Genomic DNA, 17,199 nt, shown 5'->3' on the forward strand with positions numbered 1-17,199 from the left:
GATGTTTTGGTCACTTTTGAATGTTGGTGGTGCTTTCACACGGACTCTACAATCCACACAAGTGGCTCAGGTAGTTCAGCTCATCCAGGATGGCACATCACTGCGAGCTGTGGCAAGAAGGTTTGCTGTGTCTGTCAGCGTAGTGTCCAGAGGCAGGAGGCGCTACCAGGAGACAGGCCAGTACACCAGGAGACGTGGAGGAGGCCGTAGGAGGGCAACAACCCAGCAGCAGGACGCTACCTCCACCTTTGTGCAAGGAGGAACAGGAGGAGCACAGCCAAAGCCCTGCAAAATGACCTCCAGCAGGCCACAAATGTGCATGTGTCTGCACAAATGGTTAGAAAACGACTCCATGAGGATGGTATGAGGGCCCGACGTCCACAGACGGGGGTTGTGCTCACAGCCCAACACCCTGCAGGACGCTTGGTATTTGCCAGAGAACACCAGGATTGGCAAATTCACCACTGGCTCCCTGTGCTCTTCACAGATGAAAGCAGGTTCACACTGAGCACATGTGACAGACGTGACAGAGTCTGGAGATGCCATGGAGAGCGATCTGCTGCCCTCAACATCGTTCAGCATGACCGGTTTGGCAGTGGGTCAATAATGGTGTGGGGTGACGTTTCTTTGGAGGGCCGCACAGCCCTCCATGTGCTCGCCAGAGGTAGTTTGACTGCCATTAGGTACCGAGATGAGATCCTCAGACCCCTTGTGAGACCATATGCTGTTGCGGTTGGCCCTGGGTTCCTCCTAATGCAGGACAATGCTAGACCTCATGTGGCTGGAGTGTGTCAGCAGTTCCTGCAAGATGAAGGCACTGAAGCTATGGACTGGCCCGCCCATTCCCCAGACCTGAATCCGATTGAGAACATCTGGGAGATCATGTCTCGCTCCATCCACCAACGCCACGTTACACCACAGACTGTCCAGGAGTTGGCGGATGCTTTAGTCCAGGTCTGGGCGGAGATCCCTCCTCCACCTCATCAGGAGCATGCCCAGGCATTGTAGGGAGGTCATACAGGCACGTGGAGGCCACACACAATACGGAGCCTCATTTTGACTTGTTTTAAGGACATTACATCAAAGTTGGATCAGCCTGTAGTGTTTAATTTTAATTAACCACTTTAATTTTGTGTGTGACTCCAAATCCAGGCCTCCATTGGTTAATAAATTTGATTTCCATTGATGATTTTTGTGTGGTTTTGTTGTCAGCACATTCAACTTTGTACAGAACAAAGTATTCAATGAGAATATTTCATTCATTCAGATCTAGGATGTGTTATTTGAGTATTTCTTAGGCCTATGATTTTTGTTGTCCTTTTAGACTGGTGCCTCCCAAACCTGTAATAAATTGAACATAATGAAATCCATGAAAATAAAACATAGGCTGTACAATAAATACCTCCACTTTTTTTAATCTTTCAGATTTTAACCATTATAGAAATAAACTAAAATGGATCCTCAGTTATTTTCCAATAATTTTAATAGCTGGTTGGTCCATTTCTTTCCTTCAAAATTACACCCATCATCCATTGTCTTCGTCAGTTTAGGAATTCTTCAATCATTGTAAATTTACACCTCTTACTGGTTATAGAAGAAGAGATACAGCAGACTTCAACCATTTTAAAGTATTCTTTTCCAGGTTACAAAGACGTTTACAGTAAACTACTGATATCCATCCATGAGTATATTGTGAAACTTCCATCATTCCTATTTGCAAAGCCGATGACCCAGCTGTTTTCAACCATTATAGACCGATTTCTATTCTATCAAAAGTACTTTCAGATATTAGTTGTACATTTGAGAGCACAATATTGTATATTTCACATCATGGAATAAATAACTTCTGTGTTTCTTGAAGATAGACAACAGTTTGTGTTTTCATTCAATCAATCAACCTTTATTTAATTTCGGAGAACATTGAGCGTGCCCATCATTCAGAGCTGGACTGGTAATCTGGCGTACTGGGCATTTTCCCAGTGGGCCGACAGTCCTCAGGGGCCGATGCTGTTGGATTTGTTTTTTTTTTTTCTTCCCGGCCCACAATTTAGAGGCGGCGGCCCATTGGCCCATCTTCAATATAGACAGTGGACTGAACCAATCAGGATATAGGACGAAAGCGGCCCCTCCCTCTCTCTGTGTGGTCTGCTGTAACTCGCGCTACGTTCAGTGTTGAGCGCGTATGTTAGGAGAGGCAGCATTGAGAAACAGAAGCGGCAGAAAGGGGGAGCGGAGAACTTACATGCAAATAAATTGAAGAGTCTCACTGTAGATGCTGCAAAATGTGTAAACATCACAGACGTGTTCGCTGCTGTAGCCACCACGTCCTCTGTAGGTGAAGACAGCAGCAGCAGCAGCAGACAAGGAGAGGAGCAGCCAAAGAGGCAGGCTTTTGAAAGGGAAGCCGAGGGACAGACTGAGCAGGAAAGCGTAGTACGTAAGCAGGTAGTAATGTTAGGATAACACAGGGACTTTGAGGTGATGGAGGTAACGCTAGCTCTGTTACATGAGAATAATGAGCAATGGCGATTGATTAGTATCAGTATTTAGTGGTATTGCATACTTCCCAAAATCTGGCACGAAACAGCTCCCTTTCATGGATCCCTCTTTTTTTTCTCTTAGGAAGCCTTTGTCTCTTGTTTTGTTGACTGTTCGTTTTCACAAAGTAAGCAATATAAGTGTGAAAATGTATTTAGTTGTAGATATTTTTTCATTTCTGTTACTTTTTTTTAAGTTGCCATGATTAAAGAGATATTTGGTATTCAGTGTTTTGGATATTGACATGGTAAGAATATTATTAGTGATTGTGATATAATAATGCTAAGACTGAATCCAATGACTTTAACCAATAATTTTTTAAATTAATTTTGTTTTTTTCCATGTCACACTTCTCTGTAACCCCACATACATAAATTACACGTCGGTTGTGCTCTGCTAATTATGAGGGGCTGGTCTAAACCAAAAATGCCAGGACCAATTTTTTTTTGTCCCAGTCAAGCCCTGCCATCATTTACAGTGTTGCCGAGTGAACAAAGAGCAAGGGATTGATAATGTGTAAGAACATATCAAATAATAAAAATAAATTTAGTAAATAAAGACTTAAATCAGGTAAGTATAAAAATGTGAAACTTCAGTCAAAAAAATGCATAAACAGTAATTAAATTGTAGCTAAAATGTAAAGGTTAATAGAATCAAATCATAATAAAATGAGAATAAGGTCAAAAAATATATACATTTATTAAAATGACAAATAATTAAAATACAAAAGGGAATATTAACAATAATGAATAAGCAAACAAAGAAATGATCAAATAATCAAGATAAAAATGGTAAAAATCAGGTGATTGTGTGCCAGTGAGCTGAACTTCAGTGTTTCATGTAGTAAGTTCCTGCTGACTGGTGCACTGTAACTAAAAGCAGATTTTCCAAGTTCAGTAAAAACCCTCGGTACCTGGCATGTGATCCAACTACTAGAGTGAGTCTGATAATTACCATTATTTACAGATATCATTGAAGTAATATATGCTGGAATGTGGCCGCAGAGTGTTTTATAAATAAAAATAAACCAGTCTTTTCCCGCTGTGCTGCTAGTGAGGGCCAACTAACTTTTTCATACAGTCTGCAGTGATGAGTGTTATAAGGATCTCCAGTAATGAACCTCAGTGCAGAGTGATAGACTGAGTCCAGTGGTTTGAGGGGACTGGCAGATGCATGTTTGTAGATTAGATCACCGTAGTCCATGCCTCAACCGTTCTTTTTCTAGAATACATGGGGAAACAGGATTTATTTCTATATAGGTAACCGAGCTTCTGTCTACATTTGCCACACAATGTATGAATATGAAGTTTGAAAGTGAGTTTATTAACCAGCCATATGCCAAGGTATTTATACTCTGTGACTCTTTCAATGTTGGATGCTGTCAGGGTAGTTACAGTATTAAAAGCAGTATTAGTAGATCTGGAAAATTGCATGAACTTAGTTTTGTTATATATATATATATATATATATATATATATATATATATATATATATATATATATATATATATATATATATATATATATATATATATATATATATAAATAAGGATTTTAAAGTGAAATGTTACGATTAAAATGGTGAACACATTTTATGCTAAATGTACTTATGTTAAAAACTGGGACAAGAGAAAAATGTAAGGGAGTTTTATTCACTCACATACTAGGCAGTAATACTGAACCTACAAAACACAAAATTGGATTTGTAATAGATTAGGGAGCTGTAGTCTCAAATATAAGACATGTAGTCACATACTACTGTGTCTCAATTCAGATATGTGTAACAAAAGAAAAAAACTACATAAAACTTATGTTGTGCTGAAGTTGTATTCAGTCACAGGCTATAGGACACAGTACTGCACAAGCAAAAATAAATTACACAAAGTTGAACTTCATTAAAGACATGTAGCGCCATACCACAGTGCTACAGCATTGTAAAGAGCAGCGTGGCTCAATGGCAGCCTAATAATCCGTTAATAATCCGACTAATAGCTCAATCGGAATAGAATACGTCCATGTAAACACCTCAATCAGAATAGTCTAGTCCGATTGAGGCCATTCGGAATATAATTTATATCCGATTGAACGAGGTGGGTAAACCTCTAAATAACCACTTAAATAGAAGAGTAATAGCCATGTAAATACCTGAATCCGTGTACACTCCAATCAGAACGTGGAAGTACGGTCTGCGCATGCGCGTCGCGTCATAGCCACATGGGCTCAGGAACACTTTAGAAAACCATTGTCAGTGAACACAGTTCGTCGCTACAAGTGCAAGTTAATACTCTGCCATGCAAAGCAAAAGCCATATACCAACAACACCCAGAAACTCCGCTGGCTTCTCTGGGCCCGAGCTCATCTGAGATGGACTGACACAAAGTGGAAAAGTGTCCTGTGGTCTGATGAGTCCATATTTCAAATTGATTTTGCAAATCATGGACGTTGTGTCCTCCGGGCCAAAGAGGAAAAGGACTGTCCGGATTGTTATCAGCGCAAAGTTCAAAAGCCAGCATTTCTGATGGTATGGGGGTGTGTTAGTGCCCATGGCATGGGTAACTTGCACATCTGTGAAGGCACCATTAATGCTGAAAGGTACATACAGGGTTTGGAGCAACATATGCTGCCATCCAAGCAACGTCTTTTTCAGGGACGTTCCTGCTTATTAGGTTTATACCTAGGTTTATAGGTTTCAACACAACTGGACATCATGTGATGTCATGGTAACGTTCACTCTAAGCGCTGCTCCACATATGCACATCATTTTGTATCGGATTACTTGTAGTGAGTATGTAAACGAAGATTTTCCATCAGACTGTTGAACAGAGTGAGAATAAACACCTCAGTCTGAGTCTGTAATCCGATTGTTTTCAATCGGACTGGCAAAAATGTTTGCATGTAAACAGCCACTTACTCCTCTACTCTTAATGATAAATGCCATGCCCAGTCAAGTCTCAACATGAACTACGGATGGCTCACAGGGCCAAATAGAATTTGAGTTAACGGCACTTTTTTAAAATTGCATTAAATTGAGATTGCGTTAATGCGTTACCATGTTAACTTTGACAGCGCTAATACATATATGTGTGTGTGTGTGTGTGTGTGTGTGAGAATGTATATGTGTATATATACAACCCAAATTCCAATGAAGTTGGGACGTTGTGTAAAACATAAATAAAAACAGAATACGATGATTTGCAAATCCTTTTCGACCTATATTCAATTGAATACACTACAACGACACAATATTTAATGTTCAAATGGATAAACTATTGTTTTTTGCAAATATTCACTCATTTTGAATTTGATGCCTGCAACACGTTCCAAAGAAGTTGGGACAGGGGCATGTTTACCACTGTGTTACATCACTTTTCCTTTTAACAACACTCAATAAGCATTTGGGAACTAAGGACACTAATTGTTGAGGCTTTGAAGGTGGAAGATAAGATAAGGTTCTTTCCCATTCTTGCTTGATGTACAACTTCAGTTGCTCAACAGTCCAGGGTCTACAGGTCTGGACTGCAGGCAGGCCAGTCTAGTACCCGCACTCTTGTACTACGACGCCACGCTGTTGTAACACGTGCAGAATGTGTTCTGGGTGTTGTTGATATATGGCTTTCGCTTTGCATGGCAGAGTTTTAACTTGCACTTGTAGCGACGAAGTGTGTTCACTGACAATGGTTTTCTAAAGTGTTCCTGAGCCCATGTGGGAATATCCGTTACAGAATGATGTGGGTTTTTAATGCACAGCCGATCAAAGATCACGGCCATTCACTGTTGGTTTTCTGCCTTGCCGCTTACTTGCAGAGATTTCTCTAGATTCTCTGAATCTTTTGATGATATTATGTACTGTAGATGATGAAATCCCTAAATTCCTTGCAATTGCACATTGAGAAACATTGTTCACAAAGTGGTGAACCTCATCCCATCCTTGCTTGTGAATGACTGAGCCTTTCAGGGATGCTCCCTTTATACCCAATCATGACACCGGTTTCCAATTAACCTGCTCACCTTTGGAATGTTCCAAACAGGTGTTTTTTGAGCATTCCTCAACTTTCACAGTCTTTTGTTGCCCCTGTCCCAACTTCTTTGGAAGGTGTTGCAGGCATCAAATTCAAAATGAGTGAATGGTTAACTTGAACATTTAAATATCTTGTCCTTGTAGTGTATTCAATTGAATATAGATTGAAAATTATTTGCAAGTCATCGTATTCTGTTTTTATTTGTTATACACAATGTCCCAACTTCATTAGAACAAAGTTGAATGTGCCGACAACAAAATCACACAAAAGTCATCAATGGAAATCAAATTTATTAACTAATGGAGGCCTGGATTTGGAGTCACACACAAAATTAAAGTGGAAAAACACACTACAGGCTGATCCAACTTTGATGTGATGTCCTTAAAACAAGTCAAAATGAGGCTCCGTATTGTGTGTGGCCTCCACGTGCCTGTATGACCTCCCTACAACGGCATGCTCCTGATGAGGTGGCAGATGGTCTCCTGAGGGATCTCCTCCCAGACCTGGACTAAAGCATGCGCCAACTCCTGGACATTCTGTGGTGCAATGTGGCGTTGATGGATGGAGCGAGACATGATGTCCCAGATGTGCTCAATCGGATTCAGGTCTGGGGAACCGGTGGGCCAGTCCATAGTTTCAATGCCTTCATTTTGCAGGAGCTGCTGACACACTCCAGCCACATGAGGTCTAGCATTGTCCTGCATTAGGAGGAACCCAGGGCCAACCGCACCAGCATATGGTCTCACAAGGGGTCTGAGGATCTCATCTCGGTACCTAATGGCAGTCAGGCTACCTCTGGTGAGCACATGGAGGGCTGTGCGGCCCTCCAAAGAAATGCCACCCCACACCATTACTGACCCACTGCCAAAACCGGTCATGCTGAAGGATGTTGCAGGCAGCAGATCGCTCTCCACGGTGTCTCCAGACTCTGTCACGTCTGTCACATGTGCTCAGTGTGAACCTGCTTTTATCTGTGAAGAGCACAGGGCGCCAGTGGTGAATTTGCCAATCCTGGTGTTCTCTGGCAAATGCCAAGCGTCCTGCACGGTATTGGGCTGTGAGCACAACCCCCATCTGTGGACGTCGGGCCCTCATACCATCCTCATGGAGTCGGTTTCTAACCGTTTGTGCAGACACATGCACATTTGTGGCCTGCTGGAGGTCATTTTGCAGGGCTCTGGCAGTGCTCCTCCTGTTCTTCCTTGCACAAAGGCGGAGGTAGCGGTCCTGCTGCTGGGTTGTTGCCCTCCTATGGCCTCCTCCACGTCTCCTGGTGTACTGGCCTGTCTCCTGGTAGCGCCTCCAGCCTCTGGACACTACGCTGACAGACGCAGCAAATCTTGCCACAGCTCACATTGATGTGTCCTCCTGCATGAGCTGCACTACCTGAGCCACTTGTGTGGGATGTAGAGTCCGTCTCATTCTACCACGAGTGTCAAGGCACCACCAACATTCAAAAGTGACCATAACATCAGCCAGAAAGCATAGGTACTGAGAAGTGGTCTGTGGTCCCCACCTGCAGAACCACTCCTTTATTGAGTGTGTCTTGCTAATTGCCAATAATTTCCACCTGTTGTCTATTCCATTTGCACAACAGCATGTGAAATTGACTTGGAAGTTATATTGTATTGTGTATATATATGAACTTGGAGTTGTTGGTTAAGTGTTCCCTTTATTTTTTTGAGCAGTGTATTTACATCTGCTGCCTCACCTGCTTTATGCAGTGGAGTTACATTAGCTATTTTCCAGATCCTGGGAATTCTGCATGATAAAACAGATATTAAAAATACATGTTATGTATTCTAAAATAATTGGGGCTGCCAGATACAGGAAGTAAGAGCCCAGCCCATCATCAGCAGTAGTTTTCTTGGATTAATAGTAGTAAGAAATTTAGATACTATGATTGGATAGAAGGGCTGTGTGTAGAGGAGTGTGAAGAGACCGTGGTTCTGGGTAGGGGTAGAGTTGTTGTCAGTTTTATCTACCTGCAGATTTGAGTCAGTATTTTAAAAAATGTGCCCAGCTGCAGCGAAATGTGTGTTAAAAGCTCTACATATTTCCTTCTGATCATTGGAAGGGTAGAGGAATTGTTTTTAAGAGAGGGATTGTTTTTGCAGTTTTCCAGAAGTTTTGCTGAAGTGGTTTAGTGGCAAGTCAACATCTGGAGTGTAAGGTGGAGTGTCAACATTTTTAGTGTAAGGTGGATTTAACTTAGCAATAAGTCAGATAGAAAAGTTTGCTCATTAAAATGTTTTCTTCAATTTCTTCAAACCGCCGTCCGAGCACCTGTTTTGTTCCTGTAACTTTCTTATGCACCCAATGGGGTAGTGGTCTTTAATACCAAGGTCAAAAATTGCTGAGGCAGTAATTCTGTCCATTTTTTTGGACGGAATTAAGTCTAGCAGGGTAGATTTGGTGGGATCCTTCAGATTTGGGCGTGTTGATTCCATGACTCATTGTGTGAGGGTAATTGGATGCATTAAAAAGCCATTTAAGATTAAAAGCCCTGAGGACCAGCTTTTCAGAAGCAGTGTGTTGTGATAAAAGAGTGGCTATTTCATCAAGAGCAGAAGATGGAGCAGAGGGGAGGCCTGTATATCCCAGCTAAAATAAGTGTTTCCCAAGCTGGGAAGCTGGGTAGCTGGGGTGTGGGCAGCTGGTCTGAAGTGGGTAGCAGGAGGGCTCGAAAGTCAGTCGTCCTTCATCGTCCAGACGTGGGCGATTGTATACTCGGAAAAAAGGCAGGGAGAGGGAATTGATTTTATTCTGTCTGTTTGTACATAAAACGGGATATAAACATTTACAGAGTGTGGCTAATGACTCTGGCAGATCTGACTATGACAGCTTAACTAAAAGGAGAGAACCAGAAGGACACAGACACGAGAGTAGGACGACAGCACCAGCGTCTCAGTTTACTATAATTCCCTGTGTCCATGGACCCCTGGATCTGCTGCCTTTATCTAAGGGGGAACATTACCTACTGAAAGCTAAACTGAACAAGTGAGTTTTCAGACTAGTTTTAAAGATTGAGACTGTGTCTGAGTCCTGAACATTTTCTGGATCATTCCAGAGTTTGGGGGCTTTATAAGAAAAAGCTCTCCTCCAGCTGCAGCCTTATGAATTCTAGTAACTATTAATAAGCCAGCACTCTGGGATCTGAGTAGTCATGATGGCTCGCAATGGGAAATAAGGTCTTGCAGGTACTCAGGAGCGAGCCCATGTAGGGCTTTATACGTCAATAAAAGAATTTTATAATCAATACGGAATTTAACAGGCAGCCAATTAATTGATGATAGCACTAGACGGACATGATCAAATTTTCTAGTTTTAGTGAGGACCCTGGCTAAATAGAGAGATAGAGCTGGAAAGGATGTACAGCAGGTTAGGCTGATAAAGGATAGAGAGGGAAATGTACTAGTGAGTGAACAGAGAGTAGATGGAAGGAGTACTTTGAAGAATTAATGAATGAGGAAAACGAGAGAGAGGAGGACAACGGGGGGAGAGATAGTGGATCAGGAAGTGCAGAGAATTGGTAAGGTGGAAGTGAGGGAAGCTTTAAAAAAGATGAAGAATGGAAAGGCAGTTGGTCCAGATGACATACCTGTGGAGGTATGGAGGTGTTTAGGAGAGAAGGCAGTGGACTTTTTAAACCAGGTTGTTTAACAAAATGCTGGAGAGTGAGAGGATGCCTGATGAGTGGAGAAGCAGTGTACAGTTCCCCATTTTTAAGAACAAGGGTGATGTGCAGAGCTGCAGTAACTACAGAGGTATAAAGTTGATGAGCCACACCATGAAGGTATGGGAAAGAGCAAGGCTAAGGCGAGAGGTTCAGATCAGTGAGCAGCAGTTTGGTTTCATGCCCAGAAAGAGTACCACAGATGCAATTTTTGCGTTGAGAGTGTTGGTAGAGAAGTACAGAGAAGGTCAGAAGGAGCTACATTGTGTCTTTGTGGATCTAGAGAAGGTATATGATAGGGTGCCAAAAGAGGAACTGTGGTACTGTATGAGGAAGTCAGGTGTAGCTGAAAAGTATGTTAGGGTGGTGCAGGACATGTATGAGGATAGTGAGACAGTGGAGAGGTGTGCAGTTGGAGTGACAAATGGTTTCAAGGTGAAGGTAGGGTTACATCAGGGATCAGCTTTGAGCCCCTTCTTGTTTGCAATGGTGATGGAAAGGTTGACAGATGAGGTCAGGCAGGATGCTCCATGGACCATGATGTTTGCAGATGACATTGTAATCTGTGGTGAGAGTAGAGAGCAGGTGGAAGAGAATCTGGAGAGGTGGAGGTTTGCACTGGAGAGGAGAGGAATGAAGGTCAGTAGAGACAAGACGGAATACATGTGTGTGAATGAGAGGGAGGCAGGTGGAAAGGTGAAGATGCAAGGAGTAGAGGTCGTAAAAGTGGATGACTTCAAATATCTTGGGTCAACCATCCAGAGCAATGGACAGTGTAGAAAAGAGGTGAAGAAGAGGGTGCAGGCAGGATGGAATGGGTGGAGACTGGTGTCAGGGCTGATGTGTGACAGCAGGATAGCAGCAAGAGTGAAAGGGAAGGTTTACAAGACAGTAGTGCGTCCTGCTGTGATGTATGGTTTGGAGACTGTGGCTCTGTCTAAAAGACAGGAGGCTGAGCTGGAGGTGGCGGAGATGAAGATGCTGAGATTTTCGTTGGGAGTGACAAGGCTGGACAAGATTAGAAATGAGCAGATCAGAGGGACAGTGAAGGTGGAGCAGTTTGGAGATAAAGCCAGAGAGGCCAGGTTGAGATGGTTTGGACATCTGTTGAGGAGGTATAGTGGATATATTGGTCAAAGAATGTTGGAGATGGAGCTGCCAGCTAGAAGGAGAAGAGGTAGACCTCAGAGAAGGTTTATGGATGTAGTGAAGGTGGACATGGAGGTGGTTGGTGTAAAAGTAGAGGAGGCAGTGGATAGGGCAATATGGAGGCAGATGATCCGTTGTGGTGACCCCTAAAGGGAGCAGCTGAAAGAAGAAGAATTGAGGACCCTGGCTGCGCCATTTTGGACTAATTGAAGTTTGCTTAGATTCCTGCTCGTACATCCTGACAGTAGTGCATTACAGTAGTCTAGCCTGGAAGTAATAAAGGCATGTACTAGTGTTTCTGCATCATGCAGGGATAGGGCATTTCTTATCTTGGCAATGTTGCGAAGATGCAAAAAAGCTGTCCTAGTGATGCTGCCTATGTGTTGATCGCATGATAACTCTGAAGTTTATTTCTTACCAGAAGGAGAACCTCTGTTTTGTTACTGTTTATTAGGAGGAAGTTCCGTAACATCCAGCATTTCACATCTTTTACACAATCCTCTATTTTCTTTAATCTGATGACAAATACATAAATAGACTACTCCACATAAATATACTCCTCTTGATTCTCGGTCTATTCTATAAAGGTTAAAATCATGTAAAGCTACGTCTTCATCACTTACAGATTGTCTAAGTCAGGTCTCTGTTAGTATTAAAATATCTGGAGCAGACTGTGCAGTCAGGACTTTAAGTTGATTCATTTTATCCTTCTGGAATAGGCTTTTAATGTTAAACTGAATTATGCCTAAACCTTGTCTGTTTTTAAAACTGTCAAGATCTGTTATAGCATTTACTGCAGGGTTTTCTCGTAAATGTAAAGTAATTGGAGTTGGATCAATAAAAATCAGATTGCCTGGATTAATAAAACCATTAAAATGTTTTGCTTCTTTGTTATTTCTTTTTGATGGAGATATAGCCCTAGGTACTTCAGTTTGAGTTTGAGGTATGTAATAGTCATCTGGAGTAAAAAACTCCATGTAAAATGTATTGTGGCCTAAAATCTGTGAACTCAGCCTAAAGAAGGGCGATTTCAGAAAAGCTTAAAATTGCCAGTAAAGGTAAAGTCTTTGCCGTGGCAAGTTTTATGGAGCCAGGTGTGTACGTTTAAAATGCAGCTAAAATGTCCTGAACATATTCCCAGTGATGAAATTGGTCCAGAGATAAAAATAGATTTACCACAGTCTTATATAGAAGATAACAGTCTTGTGAAGTGTGCAAGCGTGATGGAGCTTGGCAGGGTGGGCCGTGTGGAGGTGGAGATCTCCTGGGGAGGTACAGAGATGGAGTGGCGGGCCCGCTGCACGGTGGGGTTTCCATATGGAGCAGGAGTGAAGTTTATTGCTGGAGAGCCCACTCGGATGTTCTGTACAGACGGTTGTTTGTCAACAAAAGTGGCGTCTTCTCACCTGGTGCTGAGCGCCTGCATTGTAGCCAACAAGGAGTAGAGGAGATCCTCATTGTCTTTGATCTGGTAGATCACAGAGATTCTTCCTTTGAGTTCACTAATCTTCTGGCTCAGCCGCGCACAGCCATCATATCTAGTTTTAACTCTCCAACAAGCAGTCCATAGTTTAGGGTGGTTGATGCTTGGTTGAAGGCTTGGACAGATAAAAAAAATTGGCAGTTTAAACCAGGCTTAAAAAAGTAGAACTGGCTCAGTTTTGAGGCCCTTGTTTTTAATTTATATTACTGATTATTCAAATATTTCTGTTAAGCTGTATGAAATTATATTTGACGGTGACACAAGTATCTTTTTTTTCACATAAAGATCCTGATATCATTGTTAAGTTAAACTGTATCTGCTCCAACAAACTCTAGTAACATCAAAAAAACAAGCTCCATTTTTTTTTAAAGCTCTACTTCTAAATAATAATAACCAGTGTGTACAACAAAATTACTTGGTGTTTAGCTTGATGATTTCTTGTCTTTGAAGCTTTATATTAAGGCCATAACCATGAATATGGCCAAAATTATAGGTATTCTTGGAAAAATCTGCCACTTGATCAACACTGAGTTAGTCTCCATACAACTAAACTTGTCAAACAAAAATCCCAGAGTCTAAAAGTCTTAATTATGACAAAAAAATTAACATTTATTTTGAATTGATTATTTTTCTTTAATATTTGAGTTATAAACTTTTCTTAATCTGTTGTAACATCTTTAAGTAACCGTTTTTGTGGAATTGAGGAAGTGGCCTTTGTGGACGGAATTGCAAAGTTTAAGAGTAAAAAAATCTATCCAGTTTGTCTATGTAATTCTTATGAGATTAGAAATAATGGCAGAAGTGGTAAAACTTGAGTCAGCGTCAAATCGAGAGATACCAGCCTGAGAATTACAGTATAAGCTCTGGTCCTCCACCCTTTACCTCTGATCTTGGCTCCCCAGGTTACGGGAATGACGCACGGCTACAGGAGGCCCTGAGGCAGGATGCATCTCGTAAGGGCTCCGTGGTTAACGTCAACCCTGTGAACACCAGGCCACAGAGCGACACGCCTGAGATCCGGAAGTACAAGAAGAGGTTCAACTCAGAAATCCTGTGTGCTGCTCTCTGGGGTGAATATTGCCTTTGCACATTTACACCCACAAACCCAAATTTTCCAGCTGGTGATACAAGAAAAGCGGCTACAGCTACAGGCTACAGCTTAAAGCAGAGCAAAGTAGGTCTGCGTTTTTGTTTGCATTATATTTTTTGACTACACTAGGACATTAGCAGGTACTCAGACACATGTATAGCCAAGATGGTAAAATGTACTTAAAATGTTGTTGCTGCCACTGTGGTTTGATTTCTGTTGAAAGGACAAAATGACTCTTATTACCATTTGGTTTGTCAACTCCTACACTAGCTTTTATTGTAGTGTGCACACCACAGACTGTCCAGGTGCTGCATTTCCGCACTTTGCGAAGTTTCACCTTTTGTGTTCTGCCAACACTACTTTATCAATTAAAAATTTGAAAATCGATTGTTTGCCCCACCCCTACATGTGAACAGGTAAATACGTTTAACCCTCACCTGATACAAGGCCATCCTCCAAAGGAGAAAAAGTCCTATTCATCATGAGTCCTAAAGACTACTGACCTTTTAAGATATCCATGAATTCAGCAGGCAGATGTTTTCTGAATGGTTTCCATGTTATCATGAATGAGTCCTGTGGCTAGTTGTTCATAAAGCATCCTAAATAATTCCCTGTACTACTAAGTAACTGGAGGGGGCATCTATTTCAGCCAGTTATTAAGAATAAATTTCGTAGCTAAGAGTGGCAATTTGTTAATCAATTTGTGATGTAAAAAAGATGCGAAAAACGTTTTGGAGGGGAGGCCCAGTAAAAACAAGTCTGGACCTGTTTTTGATTTTGCTTTTAAAAGAGTTCACACTCTCAGAAATAATGAATGTTTGTCTTCAAGTTTATATATAATATACACACACAGTGGTGTGAAAAAGTATTTGCCCCTTCCAGATTTTTTTTATTCTTTTGCATGTTTGTCACACTTAAATGTTTCAGATCACCAAACCAATTTAAATGTTAGACAAAGATGACACAAGTAAACACAAAATATAGTTTATAAATGAAAGTTTTTTTATTAAGGGAAAAAGAAATCCAAACCTACAGGGCACTGTGTGATTATTTCAGTAACTTTCAGATGGTTATTGTCTGGCAAAGGGAGAGAATACACTTTTTTTATTTTATAAACATTTTTTGTTTTCCTGGGGTCTGTTGTAAGCAATAGTACTTATGGTGGTGATGTGGTAATTCTCGTTTTCACTCCTTTGGGGTGCTGTGGGTCCATGCTCAAGATCCTCAGGGAATTCAGATCATCTGAGTTTCGGTCCTGATTGTCGTGTCCGCTTCGTTCTTGGTATGTCTTGTTTAGTTAAAAAGAGTTCTAATGAATGGTTGCCGTTTGGAGTAGATTTATAACTTCGAAATGTACATTCTGTTACTTAAAAAAAGAATTGTTCATAGGATTTGGAGGGTCAGAATGTCCACATTCCAAAGAGCCCCCCTGGGTGAGAGAGAGAGGGGTTCTGGTCCTTAGTTCAGTCATAAATTTTAGTGAGTTTGAGGTTGGGAGTGTCAAGTCAACAGATTTCAACTCTTTAAATCCAGACTCGTTGGAGCCAAAAGGCCCCTAACTTTGGTTTGTTGATAAGTTAGGTAAAGCAGTGTTGGCTACAGAACATAAAGGCTTGTCTCAGTTTTGCCAGAAAACATCTTGATGATCCCCAAGACATTTGGGAGAATCTATGTGGACTGACGAGACAAAAGTTGAACTTTTTGGAACGTGTATGTCACGTTGCATCTGGTTTAGAAGTAAAACAGCATTTCAGAAAAGGAACATCATAACAACAGTAAAATATGGTAGTAGTTGTATGATGGTCTGGAGCTGTTTTGCTGCTTCAGGACCTGGAAAACTTGCCGTGCTAAATGGAATGAATTGTGCTGTCTACCAAAAAATCCTGAAGGAGAATGTCTGGCCATCTGTTTGTGACCTCAGGCTGAAGACTTTGGAGTAGCCTAGTCAAAGTCCTGACCTGAATCCAATTGAGATGCTGTGGCATGACCTTAAAAAGGCGGTTCATGCTCGTAAACCCTCAAATGTGGCTGATTTACAACAATTCTGCAAAGATGAGTTGGCCAAAATTCCTTCACAGCGCTGTAAGACTCATTGCCAGTTTTTGCAAATGCTTGATTGCAGTTGTTGCTGCTAAGGGGGCAATCACCTTTTCACACAGGGACCTGTAGGTTTGGATTTCTTTTTCCCTTAATAATAAAGACCTTCATTTATAAACTGCATTTTGTGTTTACTTGTGTTATCTTGGCCTAATATTTAAATTTGTTTGATGACCTGAAATATTTAAGTGTGACAAACATGCAGAAGAACAAGAAATCAGGAAGGGGGCAAACACTTTTTCACACGTGTGTGTGTGTGTGTTTGTGTGTGTGTGTGTGTGTGTGTATATATATATATATATATATATATATATATATATATATATATATATATATATATATATATATATATATATATATATATATATGTATATATGTATGTATAAAAACAGAATACGATGATTTGCAAATCCTTTTCAACCTATATTCAATTGAATACACTACAAAGACAAGATCATTAATGTTCAAATGGATAAACTTTGTTTTTTGCGAATATTCACTCATTTTGAATTTGATGCCTGCAACACATTCCAAAGAAGTTGGGACAGGGGCATGTTTACCACTGTGTTACATCGCATTTCCTTTTAACAACACTCAATAAGTGTTTAGGAACTGAGAACAGTAGTTGTTGAAACTTTGTTGGTGGAATTCTTTCCCATTTTTGCTTGATGTACAACTTCAGTTGCTCAACAGTCCGGGGTCTCCGTTGTCGTATTTTGCGCTTCATAATGCGCCACACATTTTCAATGGGAGACTACCCATACTTACTATGAAGCCACACTGTTGTAACCACGTGCAGAATGTAGCTTGGCATTGTCTTGCTGAAATAAGCAGGGACATACCTGAAAAAGGCGTTGCTTGGATGAAAGCATATGTTGCTCCAAAACCTGTATGTACCTTTTAGCATTAATGGTGCCTTCATAGATGTGCAAGTTACCCATGCCATGAGCACTAACACACCCCCATACCATCAGAGATGCTGGCTTTTGAACTTTGCGCTGATAACAATCTGGACAGCCCTTTTCCTCTTTGGCCCAGAGGACACGACGTCCATGATTTCCAAAAACAATTTGAAATGTGGACTCGGCAGACCACAGGACACTTTTCCACTTTGCATCAGTCCATCTCAGATGAGCTCGGGCCCAGAG

At 41.3% G+C, this 17,199-nt stretch overlaps 1 protein-coding gene across 10 annotated transcripts in view; it reads left to right on the forward strand.

Moving 5' to 3' along the window:
* Window positions 1-17,199, forward strand: part of map4k4 (mitogen-activated protein kinase kinase kinase kinase 4) — a 129,890-nt gene that overhangs the window by 98,514 nt on the left and 14,177 nt on the right. For all 10 annotated transcript variants that reach the window (XM_017723992.2, XM_017723995.2, XM_017723997.2 and 7 more), the window contains one exon: window positions 13,767-13,934. In XM_017723992.2, coding sequence (XP_017579481.1) covers window positions 13,767-13,934 — 168 coding nt within the window. The remainder of the gene's footprint in view (window positions 1-13,766; window positions 13,935-17,199) is intronic.

Source organism: Pygocentrus nattereri, chromosome 6 (assembly GCF_015220715.1).
Source record: "Pygocentrus nattereri isolate fPygNat1 chromosome 6, fPygNat1.pri, whole genome shotgun sequence".
Classification (NCBI taxonomy): Eukaryota; Metazoa; Chordata; class Actinopteri; order Characiformes; family Serrasalmidae; genus Pygocentrus; species Pygocentrus nattereri.